The sequence below is a fragment of the Dufourea novaeangliae genome, unplaced genomic scaffold (genome assembly GCF_001272555.1).
Source record: "Dufourea novaeangliae isolate 0120121106 unplaced genomic scaffold, ASM127255v1 scaffold16, whole genome shotgun sequence".
Classification (NCBI taxonomy): domain Eukaryota; kingdom Metazoa; phylum Arthropoda; class Insecta; order Hymenoptera; family Halictidae; genus Dufourea; species Dufourea novaeangliae.
The window spans coordinates 102,249-116,406 of NW_015373891.1; the positions used below are offsets into that span (position 1 = coordinate 102,249).

The 14,158-nt window shown below is 39.1% G+C and overlaps 2 protein-coding genes and 1 long non-coding RNA gene across 3 annotated transcripts in view; 1 reads left to right on the plus strand and 2 right to left on the minus strand.

Moving 5' to 3' along the window:
- The window catches only part of LOC107188658 (protein lethal(2)essential for life-like), an 11,583-nt gene extending 6,878 nt beyond the window's left edge, over window positions 1–4,705 (plus strand). The window contains exons 3-4 of the mRNA XM_015576991.1: window positions 2,705–2,926; window positions 4,433–4,705. Coding sequence (XP_015432477.1) covers window positions 2,705–2,926; window positions 4,433–4,525 — 315 coding nt within the window. The 3' untranslated portion in view covers window positions 4,526–4,705. The remainder of the gene's footprint in view (window positions 1–2,704; window positions 2,927–4,432) is intronic.
- On the minus strand, window positions 2,940–6,056 carry LOC107188680. The gene is made up of 3 exons (XR_001516224.1): window positions 5,547–6,056; window positions 4,240–4,360; window positions 2,940–3,152 (listed from the first exon to the last, which is right to left on the minus strand). It is a non-coding gene; the product is annotated as an uncharacterized LOC107188680 (long non-coding RNA).
- Window positions 6,057–11,595: 5,539 nt separating this feature from the next.
- Window positions 11,596–14,154, minus strand: LOC107187451 (aquaporin AQPAe.a-like). The gene is made up of 6 exons (XM_015575559.1): window positions 14,136–14,154; window positions 13,889–14,070; window positions 12,856–12,999; window positions 12,558–12,791; window positions 12,116–12,196; window positions 11,596–11,823 (listed from the first exon to the last, which is right to left on the minus strand). Exons 1-6 carry the CDS (start codon window positions 14,152–14,154, stop codon window positions 11,596–11,598), a joined length of 888 nt encoding a protein of 295 aa, XP_015431045.1.
- Window positions 14,155–14,158: the final 4 nt, after the last annotated feature.

A 14,158-nucleotide genomic window follows, 5' to 3' on the forward strand; every position in this document is an offset into this window, starting at 1 on the left:
CCCTAAATACACATGTCGGGGTATCCACAATCTGTTTAAATTTCTAATGTAACTTAGTAACTCTATGTAACTGCAGCCTGATCATGTAATATGTACCGTATCACGGAGCCACAACTGTTTGTTTATAATAATCGATGAAAACTGTTACAAATATTTTTACCGGCCCATATAACTTATGAAGTGCAGCGAGAGAACGATTTTTTTCTTTTTTGTTCCACTATATTTTTGCCAACTAGTACGGCTCGCCAATTGAATGGGTGGTACAGATGATATTTTGAGATATTACGGTTCGAAGGGAGCGCATTCGTATGAAAAATACATGTATACCAAAAGTGTGAAACTAAAGAACAATCGATGAAACATTTCGAAATCGAAAGATCAATATGCGTAACGATATTTCGAAGAACCGAACTATGAGGATCAGAAAAACGGTGATCGTGAAAAAACCGAAGAAACAAAAGAAATTAAAAATAACTAAATTTAAGGAAACGACGTGTAAAGGAACTGGAACACCAGAACGCCCGAAAACCGATTTCTGTCTCTGCCACTACTATTAACTGCTACGTCTACTTCTTTTCCTCGGCATATGTTCTGCATAATGTATTTTAATCCAGATTCGGCCCCCCCCCTATTTTTGAAAATTTAGTAGCGTATTTTTAACTAACCCGTTCTTTTACAAATGGTTCACAGCACCGCGGTAGTAGTGTAAAATGATCGAAAAGACGTTTCGGGGACTAGTTTTCCGCGGGAAGACCCCTCTCCGCCCTTCCTCTCCGTGAGAGAGGGGGCGGTGGATAAAAAATCAGGTCTCGAAAAAACTACTCTTTTGGAAGCGACTCGAGTAGCGTAGTTGTCTTGGAAAATTTTTGTACAAAAGAAGAAACTAAAAGAAAGTACACTCCGATCGCGACACGCGTGTGGTACGCAACCTTATTCTCTCGTTATGACACGTTTTGCACCGGAAGTACGTTCCTTCGAAATCACAGTTTTACCGGCTTTTTTGGCCATGTGTACACGTTTGTTGGTTTTTTTGTTCTTTTTAAAAAAAAAAAGGGACCCCCTCGAGAGTCCACGCACACTTTTGTTTTCTTCCTCTTAAAAGAATTTCGAGTGTTCTGTTTTACCGCACGTAGGTATTTTACAAACGACGCCCAAATACTTCTTAAAATCCAGAAAATTGGATCGTGTCACGAGAGTAGTCAGTCTTGAAAGAAAGAACCGAAAAAATGGGTATGGAGAAAAATTCTGATTGTGTCTGCGGCGGAGAGCACCCCCCAAAATGGGGGCGCGCCTTGCTTACCCCCGGGGGCTAAACGGGTCTTTTTGAAACTCTTTCGGATCTCTCTCTTTGTTTTTCTCGCTAGAATATATTAATCTCTATATAAAAATAAATGCTTCTCGAATCATCAACGATAAAGATCATAAAAAAACGATTCAGATATGAAACTTCTCTCTTTCTATATATATATACAAAAATGCAGACGCGGTTTTGTCTCTGTGTATGCAGCGGCACTCGAGGATACTTTAAAAAATCGTTTTTTTTTTCCTTTTGTGGTCTCTGCTCGAGGTACGAAAGTGAAAAGATCAATGGTGAGGTTTTTTTTTTCCTGAACCCTGGGAGTCCGTCCCTGAAAACCCTATTGCAAGAAACCACTCGCCGGATTTTCAGGGGCGATGTAGATCGCGCCCGAACGAAACGCGGTTCGCTCTCTCTCTCTCTCTTTCGCTTGTCCTGCCTCTCTAGTTTTGTTGTTTTTTACTTTCCTTTTTTGTATGTTCGTCAAGTGAAGCTGCTAACTACGAGTTGAAATAGATTTCATTTCGAAATGAAAAAAAGAAACACGACCAGCGCGCGGATCAACGCTTTCGCTTTCAGCGGGTGTGTAAAACCACCTACTTGTATGTAATGCTCGCGTCTTTTCTATTGCGGAAAAAAAGGGAACAGCGTCACACAAGTAGGTGTGCCTGGCAACTACATTTTTCCGGGTTTTGTTTTCTTTTCACGGCCACTAACGTAGGCCGAGACGCACAAGACGTTACATCAATTAGAAATTGAACAGAAGCGAAAATGGTCTGAATACAGAATTCTTCGGTTTGGTTGTTTTACATTTTCCGTCTATCGTCTCTTTTCGCCGTGAACTCCCAAAGAAACCTCGTGATTAGAAGCTGTACACCCCTTGGCTCCAGTTACCGGAATGTATTAACGTATTTGTATTCGGGACACAATTTTACATTTCACCTGAACTGCTTCAAAGCGGTTTTAATATTATAGTTGGGAAATAGACGGTGGTGCGCGTATGGTAGCCAAGAAGCTCTACGTTTATATCTTCACACCAGATGCAATCTTCCGGTAGATTCTATATGTTGTCAGCGGGAAAACGGTAGATAGTGAACCTGAATTATGACGTTTCTGAAAGCAAGCGAAGTCGCCTTCGCCCGCTAGGGGAGGCGGTCTAACTTGCTCGCGAGGAGCCTTCTCCTCGGTGATTTATAGATCTTTGATACTTAACTTTTGCAGAAAAGAAAGACATCAAAAAATAGAAAAGCGGTAATCGAAATCGCCACGGAATTCGATTGTTGGATTGTTCTGTTTTGGATTCTCTGTCTCCGCGCTTAGACTAGTAACATCGTGTATCCCGGAAAGGTACTTGTAACTCTACTCCGAACATCTCTGATCTGTTTTGTTTTTGCGTCGGATCTGCAGGTAATATTGGACGTTCAGCAATTCTCACCGGAAGAGATCACGGTGAAGACGGTCAGCAATAACATCATCGTCGAGGCCAAACACGAGGAGAGGCAAGACGAACACGGTTATGTCAGCAGACAGTTCGTACGCAGATACGTCTTGCCCCCATCTCACGATGTGATCAACATTACCTCGAGCCTTTCTTCGGATGGTGTATTAACTATCACGGCACCCAAAAAGGTAAGGAGACGAAGAGGAGGAATAGGGCGGCGGCGACCCCGACGAATCCAAAGGATTCGTCCGTTGCCCGTCGATCAACTGATCCTCTCCTCTAGATTTTGCCCTTTCGTTTCGTTTTTGCTTTCGAGATTTGACAATTTCCAATGATCCGGGCGTGCCCCTTGTGGTATTAGAGAAGATGGAGTGCCGACGTTTTATCTCGAACAAACTACGAGTCTGCTCTAAACTATAAAAAGAACGGTCTGGCTGTATTAAAAAACTTTTTTTTTTCACTGATGAGGCACATTCATGGATTACTGATATGCGCGTTTAAGCGACTTTAACTCGATACTCGGGAAGTTTGAGAAATTGAATCGATAAACAACAACAACAGAATGTTCCTCATCGGAATGGTAAATAGGGTACTTTCAGATTCTCTCAATACCGAGCAGACATCGTGAAAATGCTTTGGTTAAATCTAATTTAAACACGGAGACTAACAGCGACATTACTGTGCTGATCTACAAGGCCAAAGTGACGCTACAGTTTTTTCAATTTTTAGTATTAAAAGGTTCCATTCGAATACAGTAATTTCAATATAGTCATATAGATATAGTGTCATATAGTAATCTTAGTATAGTCATGTGGATATAGTATAATGTATAGTAATCTCAATATAGTCGTGTGGATATAGTATAATATCGTAATTATAGGAGATTCATACATTAAACTGCTCAAATTTCATATTCGATCCCTAGTCTTGGGTGCCAATTCAATTGAAATGTTAAAGTAGCGACACCGCGAGCCGTAATCTTTAAAAAGAGAAGGTCACGATTTAGACTGTGCGCGCTTTTTAAAGAAAATCAAAAATGCTGGAATCGATGAGTATGAACAGAGATTCTAAAACATTAATCGTTAATGATCAGTCGTGTTTGTAAATAATGGCTTTAAATATTCAGATATAATCATTGCATTGAAATAATGCTCAATGCTGTTTTGTTTGAAACAAATTTTGTAATTTGAACAATTATTCAAAAAGTACAGACAACTCTTAGGATGGAAACCCAAAATCTAAAAAATACTAACGACCTTGCTTATCTCCTGACATTTAAAGCTTTTATTTACTCGAACAATTTAGTCACGAACGATTAATCTACAATTTCTTCACACTCAAAAATTCTCGCATTTGGATGTCGATTTTATTTAAGAAGAGCTAATTCCGATCGTAATCTCCCCTTTGGTATTTTAACATTTAAACAAAGCAATGTACTGGTGTTTTACGTAAGAACACGTAACAAAGATAATTGAAATATGTCGATCGAACGACCGCTTACCTAATGCATGTACCTCGAAGTGCTCTTCTCAAACTGTTCGAAATATGGGGAAATTTCAAACTAGTCAGACCAAAATTATCGTTGCGTACGGACTGTTAAAGCACCGACCCCGTACGGTGCACTATAAAAACACAAATATATAAAAACCTCGTTGATTTGTCCGCGATGTCATTGAACAACATTTTTTTTTTAGGGCGAGACACCTAGCGGAGGCGAACGAGTTATCGAAATCGTCAAGACCGGCGAACCGGCCAGCAAACCGGTCAATGTGGATACTACCGATTAGAAATAATTTTAGCCCCCCCCCCCCAAAAAAAACAATTCATAATTTGTCTACCATTTTCTATAATGTATATTTTTATATTAAATTCTATGCGATCATATACAACATATACCATAATGTAGTTGAACATTTGATAAATTTTGTAATACGATATCATATAAAAGGGACGAATATATAATATTGTTCATAAATTCAAAATATTTGCAACGAATTGCTCATTCAGACTTATCTTGCAGCAGAATGTACAATATTACGTTTTCCGTAGACATATGTACATATTTAACACTCTGACTACCACGTCATCCAATGAGTGACAATGTAATAGCAAAAAGGCTGGATCATTTAAATACCGTTACGAAATTTTCCGTAAAATTAATATAGTATCATTTAAAATAAGACCAACCCAAGCCTTTATTAACTAAACACATGTATTTTTGACGATTTATGGCTTGAACCGGAGTAAAGTGTGTCTGGCTACTTATAGCCTTTTTCACTGTGGCAGTCAGCAATATTAAAACTGAACAGAATATGTTCCTCGATACTACTTCTGATTTACAGTAGTTTTGAAACGATGTAATTTAGCAAGTGGTTTCAATTAAGAACAGTTCGAATTATCAAAATATTCTATGATTCGGAACGAATGTAAAGATTGAAAATCATTCTGTGTAAAGAAAATATACAAACATAATAACAGTTAATAATCCACTGAACTGTAATGTTCGTATAAAATCTTACGCAGAATGCTCGTCCAAGCCTATCAGTATCCTTACACTCCATCTGAATTACTGTGTGTATAAACGCTATCGAAAAAAATTCGAATATCAAACACCGAATTATTTAAAATCATGTAAATTCAGAGAACAAGTCCTACACTTTCTATCGCACTGTCAAATTGAAAAACCAAATAACTACCCCAAGTCAGAAGTACCATCGAAACAGCATTCAAACCAAGAACAAAAAATGGTAAACCAAAACTACAAACAAAAAAATAATAGTAAAAAAAAAATGTATAAACAATACCTACGGTTAACTGACGCGTTCCGCACCGGAACCCTCTCGTCTACATTTTCTCGTCCTGTTGTGTCAGCAGCCTCGTGGACCATGTAAAAGAAGCGGAGGTCTATTCACTGGTGGATGGGTCTTCGGGTTTTCGTGGTGTCTGAACTGAACGAAAGTTGATTTACGAATGCACCGAGCAACCACGGCCGGCCCTCTTATATAGGCCCGCGGCGGCGTCGCAGCGCCGAACGTTCGAGAAGTTGCACCGGCACCCGGCGCCCGGCTAGTAAATGCGCATTTCCCTATCGTTTATAATTTTCACACTTTTCACGCTGTTTATCCGACGACCACCGATATCGTCGGATACCTCGTGTCTAGAACTATCGTTTGACACCCCTCCTGTGGCGGTTCTTAATGATTTACAGGAAAAATTAAGGAAATACCAAGTATTGATCGGCGAAACACGCTTCGAACTTTCTGGCACGTTCTCCTACCAAAGCCCCACCATAACCTAACCCACCCGGGACTGCATTTCCTCCTCCTCTTTTTCAAGCGGTAAAACGGTTACGACGTACCTGCACGTTGATATAGAACCATGCAGCCGGTCACAATTTGTTTGTTTTGATCGTTAGGTGGGAAGGGTCGCTCCCAGGGAACCGCCGCGCAGTTTCTGGAATCAAGGGCGAACTGAGGTTGTCCTTCGTTGCGTATTTCTAGAAGGTGTTACCTTTTCCAGAAATTTCTTCTAGAGGCTTTGTTGTTAATTATGAGAGTACGGGAGGAATGTGCGAGATGAGCAGCATTTTTAGATATGTATCTTGTGAGGAGTACTCGAAAGAAGTCGTGTACTCGAAATTGTGAAAATAAAGAGGACAGTATCTCTAGTGTTAGTGATTTCTAGAATGTGCATTTTCATGCAATTTTACGTTTTATGAGCCAATTCGGGAAATCAGAAGTTACATACAAACGTACAAATACAAAACAGGACTTGAATATAAAATTTAATTAAATATCTTTTCAATGGAGTATTAGTTGCTCACGTTCATTGATAAACTCATAGTAGAATGGAGTACATAAAAATGCAACGGAAATAACATGACCTTGCAAATATAGATGCAACTTAAGGTCATCAGGTTTCTCTTGACGTTTATTTTTAGCATTTCACTCAGTAAGGCTACATCATTCTCGAAGTCGTAACAGTTTCAATAACGTAATCGGCATTCGGTTATCAGAAGATTTTGAAACGATAACTATGGAAAAAAAAAGGATAAATAAAATAAATATGATATTCGGTGTTTTCGTAGACTATATAATTTTGATTACGAAATATATGAATAAACGAAGTTTTAGATAGTAGAACACTTGTCTAACATTAAATAATAAGACATTTAAATAAGAAATAACGGAGGGAAACATGATTTAGTTAAAGATTCACGGCTCGTCAATTCTTCTAATGATATTAAAAATTTCCGTATTTGGTACATTAAGATACAACGTAAACACACCGGTGGTAGACTTACATATATTAAATTCTATAACAATATACAATACGTTCATAATACAGAGTTCGAACAAGAAAATATCAAGGTAATAGAATATTCAAGTAACAGGAATAGTTAAAAGAGGTTCCACCGTGTTCAATCCAAAACTGAAATAATATTTCAGTCTGTGCAAGTAAACACATGTCAAAGTAACTAGTCAATTGAATAATCACCAGCATGAAACCTTATATAGTCTGTCCCTATCTATTCGACATCTATTATTCCAATGAAATTATGTCCATCACTGATGATCGGTATCAACTAGCAAGCTGTACATAGGATCAGATAACCTGCTAATAAGGCTTTTCTTGTTTCGTCTGGATCCTGACAATGCAGGACAAAAGTGCTCTTAGTACTGTAACGTGAGTATATGGAATTTGGATTTGACGTCGGTATTGTTAACGCATCTGAACGACACAGCGGACCAACAATGCGAAAAGATTGCGTAACCGTCGCAGTCCCAATCGGGATAACCTGCGATCGAAGGGACGGGAATCTGCGACGCAATTTTTCCACGTGACACGTGCCGTCGAAACTACTACGCAGTTGTCTAGAAACCCCTTGTCTCAGCTGTAACCGAATTTACCGACAGGAAGGCAAGATGAAAGGATGGCGACGACGAGTTTAAGGTCACTCGGAGGCGCGTCCGTGATATCGAAAGATGACGCAACCAGTGACTGCGTATTTACAAACACCACGAATTGCGTGACGTGTCAACGTTCCGCGTTTAATATGAATTCATAGTAAACGTTCACCGGAAAACGGGGACATCTTATCAGGAAGTCATTGAACTGGGATTTAATAAACACTCGAATGACGAATGGGTTGTTATTTGGCGCCTTGTCAAAAGTAAAAGGTGATTTTCTAACCGATGTAGATGCACAGTATTTTTTAATGTGACGAGTAGACCCTGGATCTTTATGGAAATATCGTTCATTAAAGATTTATTTATGGAACCTAACATCAAACTGTCTTTACTACGTCGAAAGTTCTATTAAGTCCCACGTAAAATAAAAATCGTACTAAAATATCTTGATCTTCTTGATATGTCAGCATTCATATCCTACAGTCTCCTGCTTTCAAATGACCCTAAAACTATTGATATAACACTAAATAAAATATTATTTACATTACCGTACACTTTGATAGGAAGCTAAATCCCCATAGAATTGTTAAATTTATACTAGGAAGAACATTTGAAATTTTACATACATTTCAAATATAAAGCACATTTGAGGATTCATCCAGTCCATACATAGTCCCTACGTTCCTCAAAACTCAGCCAAACCCTTCAAGGAGGTGATATATTATTGCGCAATACAGGTTTCTCGCGGCAGCTGGAGCTCTATCGATTTTCGTTGCGCATCTTCCGGTCCCCGGACGCGTACGTCTGGAAAATACGCAATTAATGTAATTTTATTCAAGAAAACCGGGGATGGGGGTCCTGGCAAAGACGCTGGACGTCCCCTAAGATCCGTGCCTTTGTGCGTTTTGCTCGCACGCATAATGGCCCCGTTCGACAAGGCGAGGATTAACTTTCAAGGGTGAGGAGCAAGGTGTCGGGTGGAAGCAAGTATACAATAATGCGCAGATGCTTCGATAAATTCGACAATGCAAAGAGGGGGGACAAGGGTAGAAAGGTTGTCACGAGGAAGCAGATGGAGACCGCTTGTCCACCGAATCCGTTTCCGTGGACGCATAAATGCGTGAAATCGCTGGCCAGAACCGTTCTCTCGTGCGTACGACATCGACGCACGTTCGTGTTACATCGAATAATGTAAATTTAGCGATGTCGGTTTGTGCAAGCACGAGGCCGACCGTATAAATTTAGAATGTAGGATGCAGGCAGCGATGCACGTCTTTGCGTGACTGGGTGCATTGTGACGTTTGTAACGTTCATCCACCCCGCGGATCTTTAAACTGCACGTTATCAACTACTGTCGTGTAGCGTGCAACATTGCTTTCAAGGACCGGGCCGTTGGAAAGAGAACTGAAGATGTTTAGAAAGACTGTTGATATCTGGTCGCCAAATAGTCTGAACAATAAGGTTATTCGGTGAGAATCGTAGGAAAAATACATCCAGATTGAAAGTGTGCATACCGGGTATTTACTACGGTCCGTTGGCTTCCAGACCGTTCTACAGATGGATGCAGCAGGTAATCAATAGCTGCAGCGGCGGAATTTCGTACGTATATGCACTGGGTGTTTCGTTATTAAAAGACTTTATATTTCCAGATATTTTCCAGGATTTATTCAGAGCAGAAAAGTAGTGTAAGAAATGTTTATGTAAATGTGTGACTGATATGGCCCAATTTCTATGATTCTAAAGTTTCTACGTTCCTTTTGAATTATTATTAGAATTTATTTTCTTTTTATAAACGTTTTCTCCCGTCTTTGTATGTGTTACAAATTGTACAGAGAGACATTTGACTTTATGCTAGGCAGATAGGTATGCAAATATGCGTCTTCCTTATACAGCGACGTGCTTTTGATCACGTACGCTCGAAACGCTTGATTCGAATGCGACAGGCTACATGATCATCCCTGACCTGGGTATGCAACTAAGCTTCTGACGGACTGTTAGAGCTATATTAAGTACAAAAGTGGGAAGCAGAAAATTATACATGTATGTAAGTGATCAATTGAGTTTATCGTGCTTGGAACACTTAGACCATAATGCAATTAGTGGTATGCAGTAATTATAGCCCGAGTACTGTCCTCGCGTTTTGTTGACATACTGGAGATCAAGCCTGTGGGTAAATCTGAAAGCAATTATTTGCTTTGATGCTACATCTAGCAAAGAACGAGTAACCCTTTATTAAGAACCGATAATGATAGGTTTGCGTTCGACGCTCGCAATATACATACATATAGCGCAATCGCAGATAATAGTCTGGGAAAACAAAGTTTGCACCATAGTTTTCAACCGTATGGAAACTTTTCCATTGTCACAGAATCTCTGTTGTAATTTGTGCAGAGTTTGATGTACATAAATAACGAGTGCAGGAGAAACTATAACAAGACAGGTGTAGCAAATTGTTTCCAGTAATAGTATTTTACATTTTCATTTGACAATGTTAATTACAAATGAAAACCCATTCGTGTTTACTTCCCCAGAAAAATAATCGCCAGATTCTCGAGTTAAAAATAATTTACCTAGAAATGACCTAGATGATTTCGTTCAGTGAATAGGATTTATTGTGCAGATCAGGTACGCAGATGTTTTCCAGATTCGAAATTCAACCCCGAACACTAGATGCACAGGTGAGACCGGGGATTTAAAATTCTAGAAGCATCTGTGAACCGCCCTGTTATCGATTCAGTTCCTGCCCAAGTCGTACCAGCGAGATCATCTGCGCAGTATTCTCACGACAGAAATCGACCCGAATGTAACTCTAGAAACGTCCGTTCTTTCGTTAAAAGTCAATTACATAACTTGTTGGAAATTGTAGGTACTGAGATCACGACGAGAAAGAAGTTGGGAGCTTTAAAACTGGGATAATATTTAAATAGCAACTCGGCATGGGGTACTAAGGTTTCGAAACGGGAATGTCTTTGGGGGATGTCATGGTGCTATAAATGACACCCTCAACGTCTGCGTTGGTCGTAATTGCCACGAAAAATAACATTCTCCTTATGGTCTTAGTTACACTAGTATATATTTTGTTCGCAAGAGTATATATACATTTAATTCTATAAACAAATATTAGTAAAATTATAATGTTTACAGTTTTTTGAGCTATTGTAATTGATTCTCGTGTTACCAGTAGACTGCGGATGTTTATGCAAATTCATACATTTATCTATCTACTCATTCATAAAAACCGAAAATAAATAGAAATACATGATCTTAAATAATGGTTTTTTACTAGATAAAAAAGAAAAAGTTTTTGTCAACGTGATTTGAGTTCTTATTTTCTTATTTATCATACCCGTTGCATCCGCTATGAATGCATAAAATCCACCGTCTCGTCATCAGTCGTAAACATGAATATATTACGACGATTATGTTTCCTATCATTCAATAAAATGATTCAAGAATTAATCTACAAATTCATCTTTTTAATACCAAATGACATATAGGCAGTGAAAATATAAAACATGTAGCCCAGAAAATGGTGTGGGAAGTGCATGATGTGGATATAATGGAAGAGAAATGAGCTGCGCGCCATTTTACAGTGAATAGAGACATCTCTGGTAGTTTCGTGAACTGTGTTTGAGATAGTACAGAAGACCTTTTACCGGCAGACGATAATTGAATGTACAGTAGATATTCATCTAATGTTGCCCCGTTTACTGTATCTTGGGAACGCCTTCCGTGTGTAACTCACATATTTTTAAATAAACTTTTCGGATACCTTTAAAAGTAACGGAGATATTAAAGTGGTGAAAAAGTGCTCACCCTATATTAAGCGCGTATGATTGGCCCTCGTTTATTGCATCATTCCTGGAAATTTAGTCCTCTACAGTTCCGAAAGATGCAATAAACGAATTCTACTGTACCTATTGTACGTTTCGTACCTCAGCGGCACGCTAGTGAACTACTTTATACACGAGTTCGAGCCTTTTGTTTGAAATTCTCTCCCCAGAACAGTGTGAATTCTCCTCCTGTTCCAGTTGCAATGGTTCCAAGACATTTATTGCTTGCATTTCCATTAAATTCCGCTTCTCGTTCAAACTGATCTCATCCTTCGGCGCAAACAGGAGCTGATACGTGTACGTTCCGAGTAAAGCGCCCAAAGTCGGTCCGATCCAGTAAATCTGAAGAAGGTTTCGTTAACGAATGATTATCAAGACTTATGATATAATCTAATCTGTGCAGTGTTGAGCAAATGTTTGCACATCACTCTCCTGGAATCTATTAAGAAATGGAATTGGAACCGATAACGTCAGCACAGTAAATCTTAAAAGCAACCGAGACTCGTGTCATTTATCGGAAAATATTAAAGATTAGATCGTAAAATAAATAGATTGCGTAATTTATAATGCAATAGACTGGTAAATCATCGGGCGACATCGTAAATCAATCACTTAAAAAGATTTGTTGACTCACCCACTGATTCTTCCAGTAGCCGTTAAAAAGGGCGGGAGCAAAAGTGCGCGCAGGATTCATGCTGCAGCCTGTGTAGGGAGCCTGGAAAAATGTTTCGACTTGATATTATCATAATCTTATACAGAATCCGAAGCATAGTGTATAGTCGTTAAATTTTTGTTTCTGTGACAAAAATATGTCACGATCGCCACGAGTTTGATCCTAAACACTGGCGTTATAGCTCAGCCTTTGAGAGTTATACATATGACTATATAAATACATAGTTCGGTCGGAAAAATCACGCAAGAAGTGAAATTTTTTCAGAATTATACGTATGTAGGGTGTATCGTCGAGTGTTTGGGGGGAAACGAAGGTCATAATAGCAATTTTAGTGACTACTTTTTTATTCTTGGTTCATAAAAGCTATAGTGTCTCAGAAAGAAATTTGTAAAAGAGTACTTACCGCTGCGAGTGAGATACCGACAACGGAGAAACCGAACCTGAGCGCCGTGGAATCGGTGGTATGAGCGCATCTTGGGTCCCAGGTAGCGCATGCCGCGCAAAGTATGAACGAGGTGCAAAGTATCTCGATTAAAACCGCCTGCGAAATGCTAACACCTTCGTGGACGACGGTCACGCAAAATCCAGACGTCGAATTTGGGTTCCCATCGTGAAACAATTCTGGCGGGGTTATCATCTGTTCTAGACGAATCACGCTTGAGTCTGTGTACGGTCGAAGGAAGTACTAATTAAATCCGTACCATTAGCATTCCGTAACCAATAGTGGCGCCGATGAATTGACCCAACACGTAAACGATTCCGGTCGGAATGCTTTTAAGCCCAACGATAACCGCGCCTATCGTGACAGCTGGATTCAGGTGAGCACCACTTACGTGACCCAACATCTGTGACAGAAGTATAGTACAGTGTAATTTAGACAAAATAATGGAGGTACGACGAGGACCGGGGTGCGCAAATTTGTAGGCTCAATGCAGTCCTCAAAATACACTATTAGAAGTACTGGGTCAGTGCAAAAGTTTTGATGGAACTTCTGCAGATGATGCGATCGCCACTATGTTGTGGAAATAATAAACATTTATATTAATATAATATATGTCGATGTCAATGTAACACAGTGAATTGCTGTTTAGAACAAAAGATTGACGCGATTCAGTGGGTTCTATCGTTTCAGATAAAACTGAAATTGAGCTGTTGAAAAGAAATTAAAAAATGAAAGGGATAAACGTTACAAACACTGTGAAAAACATTTGTGATTTGTTTAGAAAAGCTGTTATATGAATCCCATTCTGTGGTAAACTGTACATTTACCCACATAATTTGATTATGTAAATTCACAGAATAATAATACTTCAAAAATTTTTGTATTAAAATAAAAATTTCTATGGAAAATATACAGGGTATATGTAAGTAGTGGTACAATCGGATAGGAGGTGATTCCGAGGGTCTGTTCATTACATTCCGTTTCTACTTAATGCCATGATGAATACAAGCCTTTCAGATTAATTTTCAAAGTCGATTTTCTCGAAAACGAAGTCTTAAATGAAGAAAATTTATGCTATATTTCCTGCTTATTTTTTCGCGTGGGTCATCCTCTAGTCGGTTGTACCACCAGTTATATGACACCCTATACATATATTGTACATTTTAATTGTACCTGAAATATCTTGTAATGAATACTGTTTACACAAAGTAGAAATAAAAAAAATACTGAAACTATCATCAATCAATCACAGTTATTTGCGGAACTTTTGTTACTAACTCACGTGATCTCACCATGATTAAAAGATTAACTGTCATACCAAACGCCATGGACGTTTGTAGGGGTGGCGGTGGTGTGGCCCCCATGGACCCGATGCCTCCCATGCATCCAACAAATAAAAGTATTCCCGTACCCACCACCTCTCCAATAAACATCGTGGTCGTACCTTTTTGAAAGATCCATATCGAGTCTGAAAAATACGAAACATTTTACATTTTAGTCTTTCGTCTCGATTCCCGTATAAGTCCCACGTAAGCTCACTTTGCGTTTTCTCTGCCATGGTA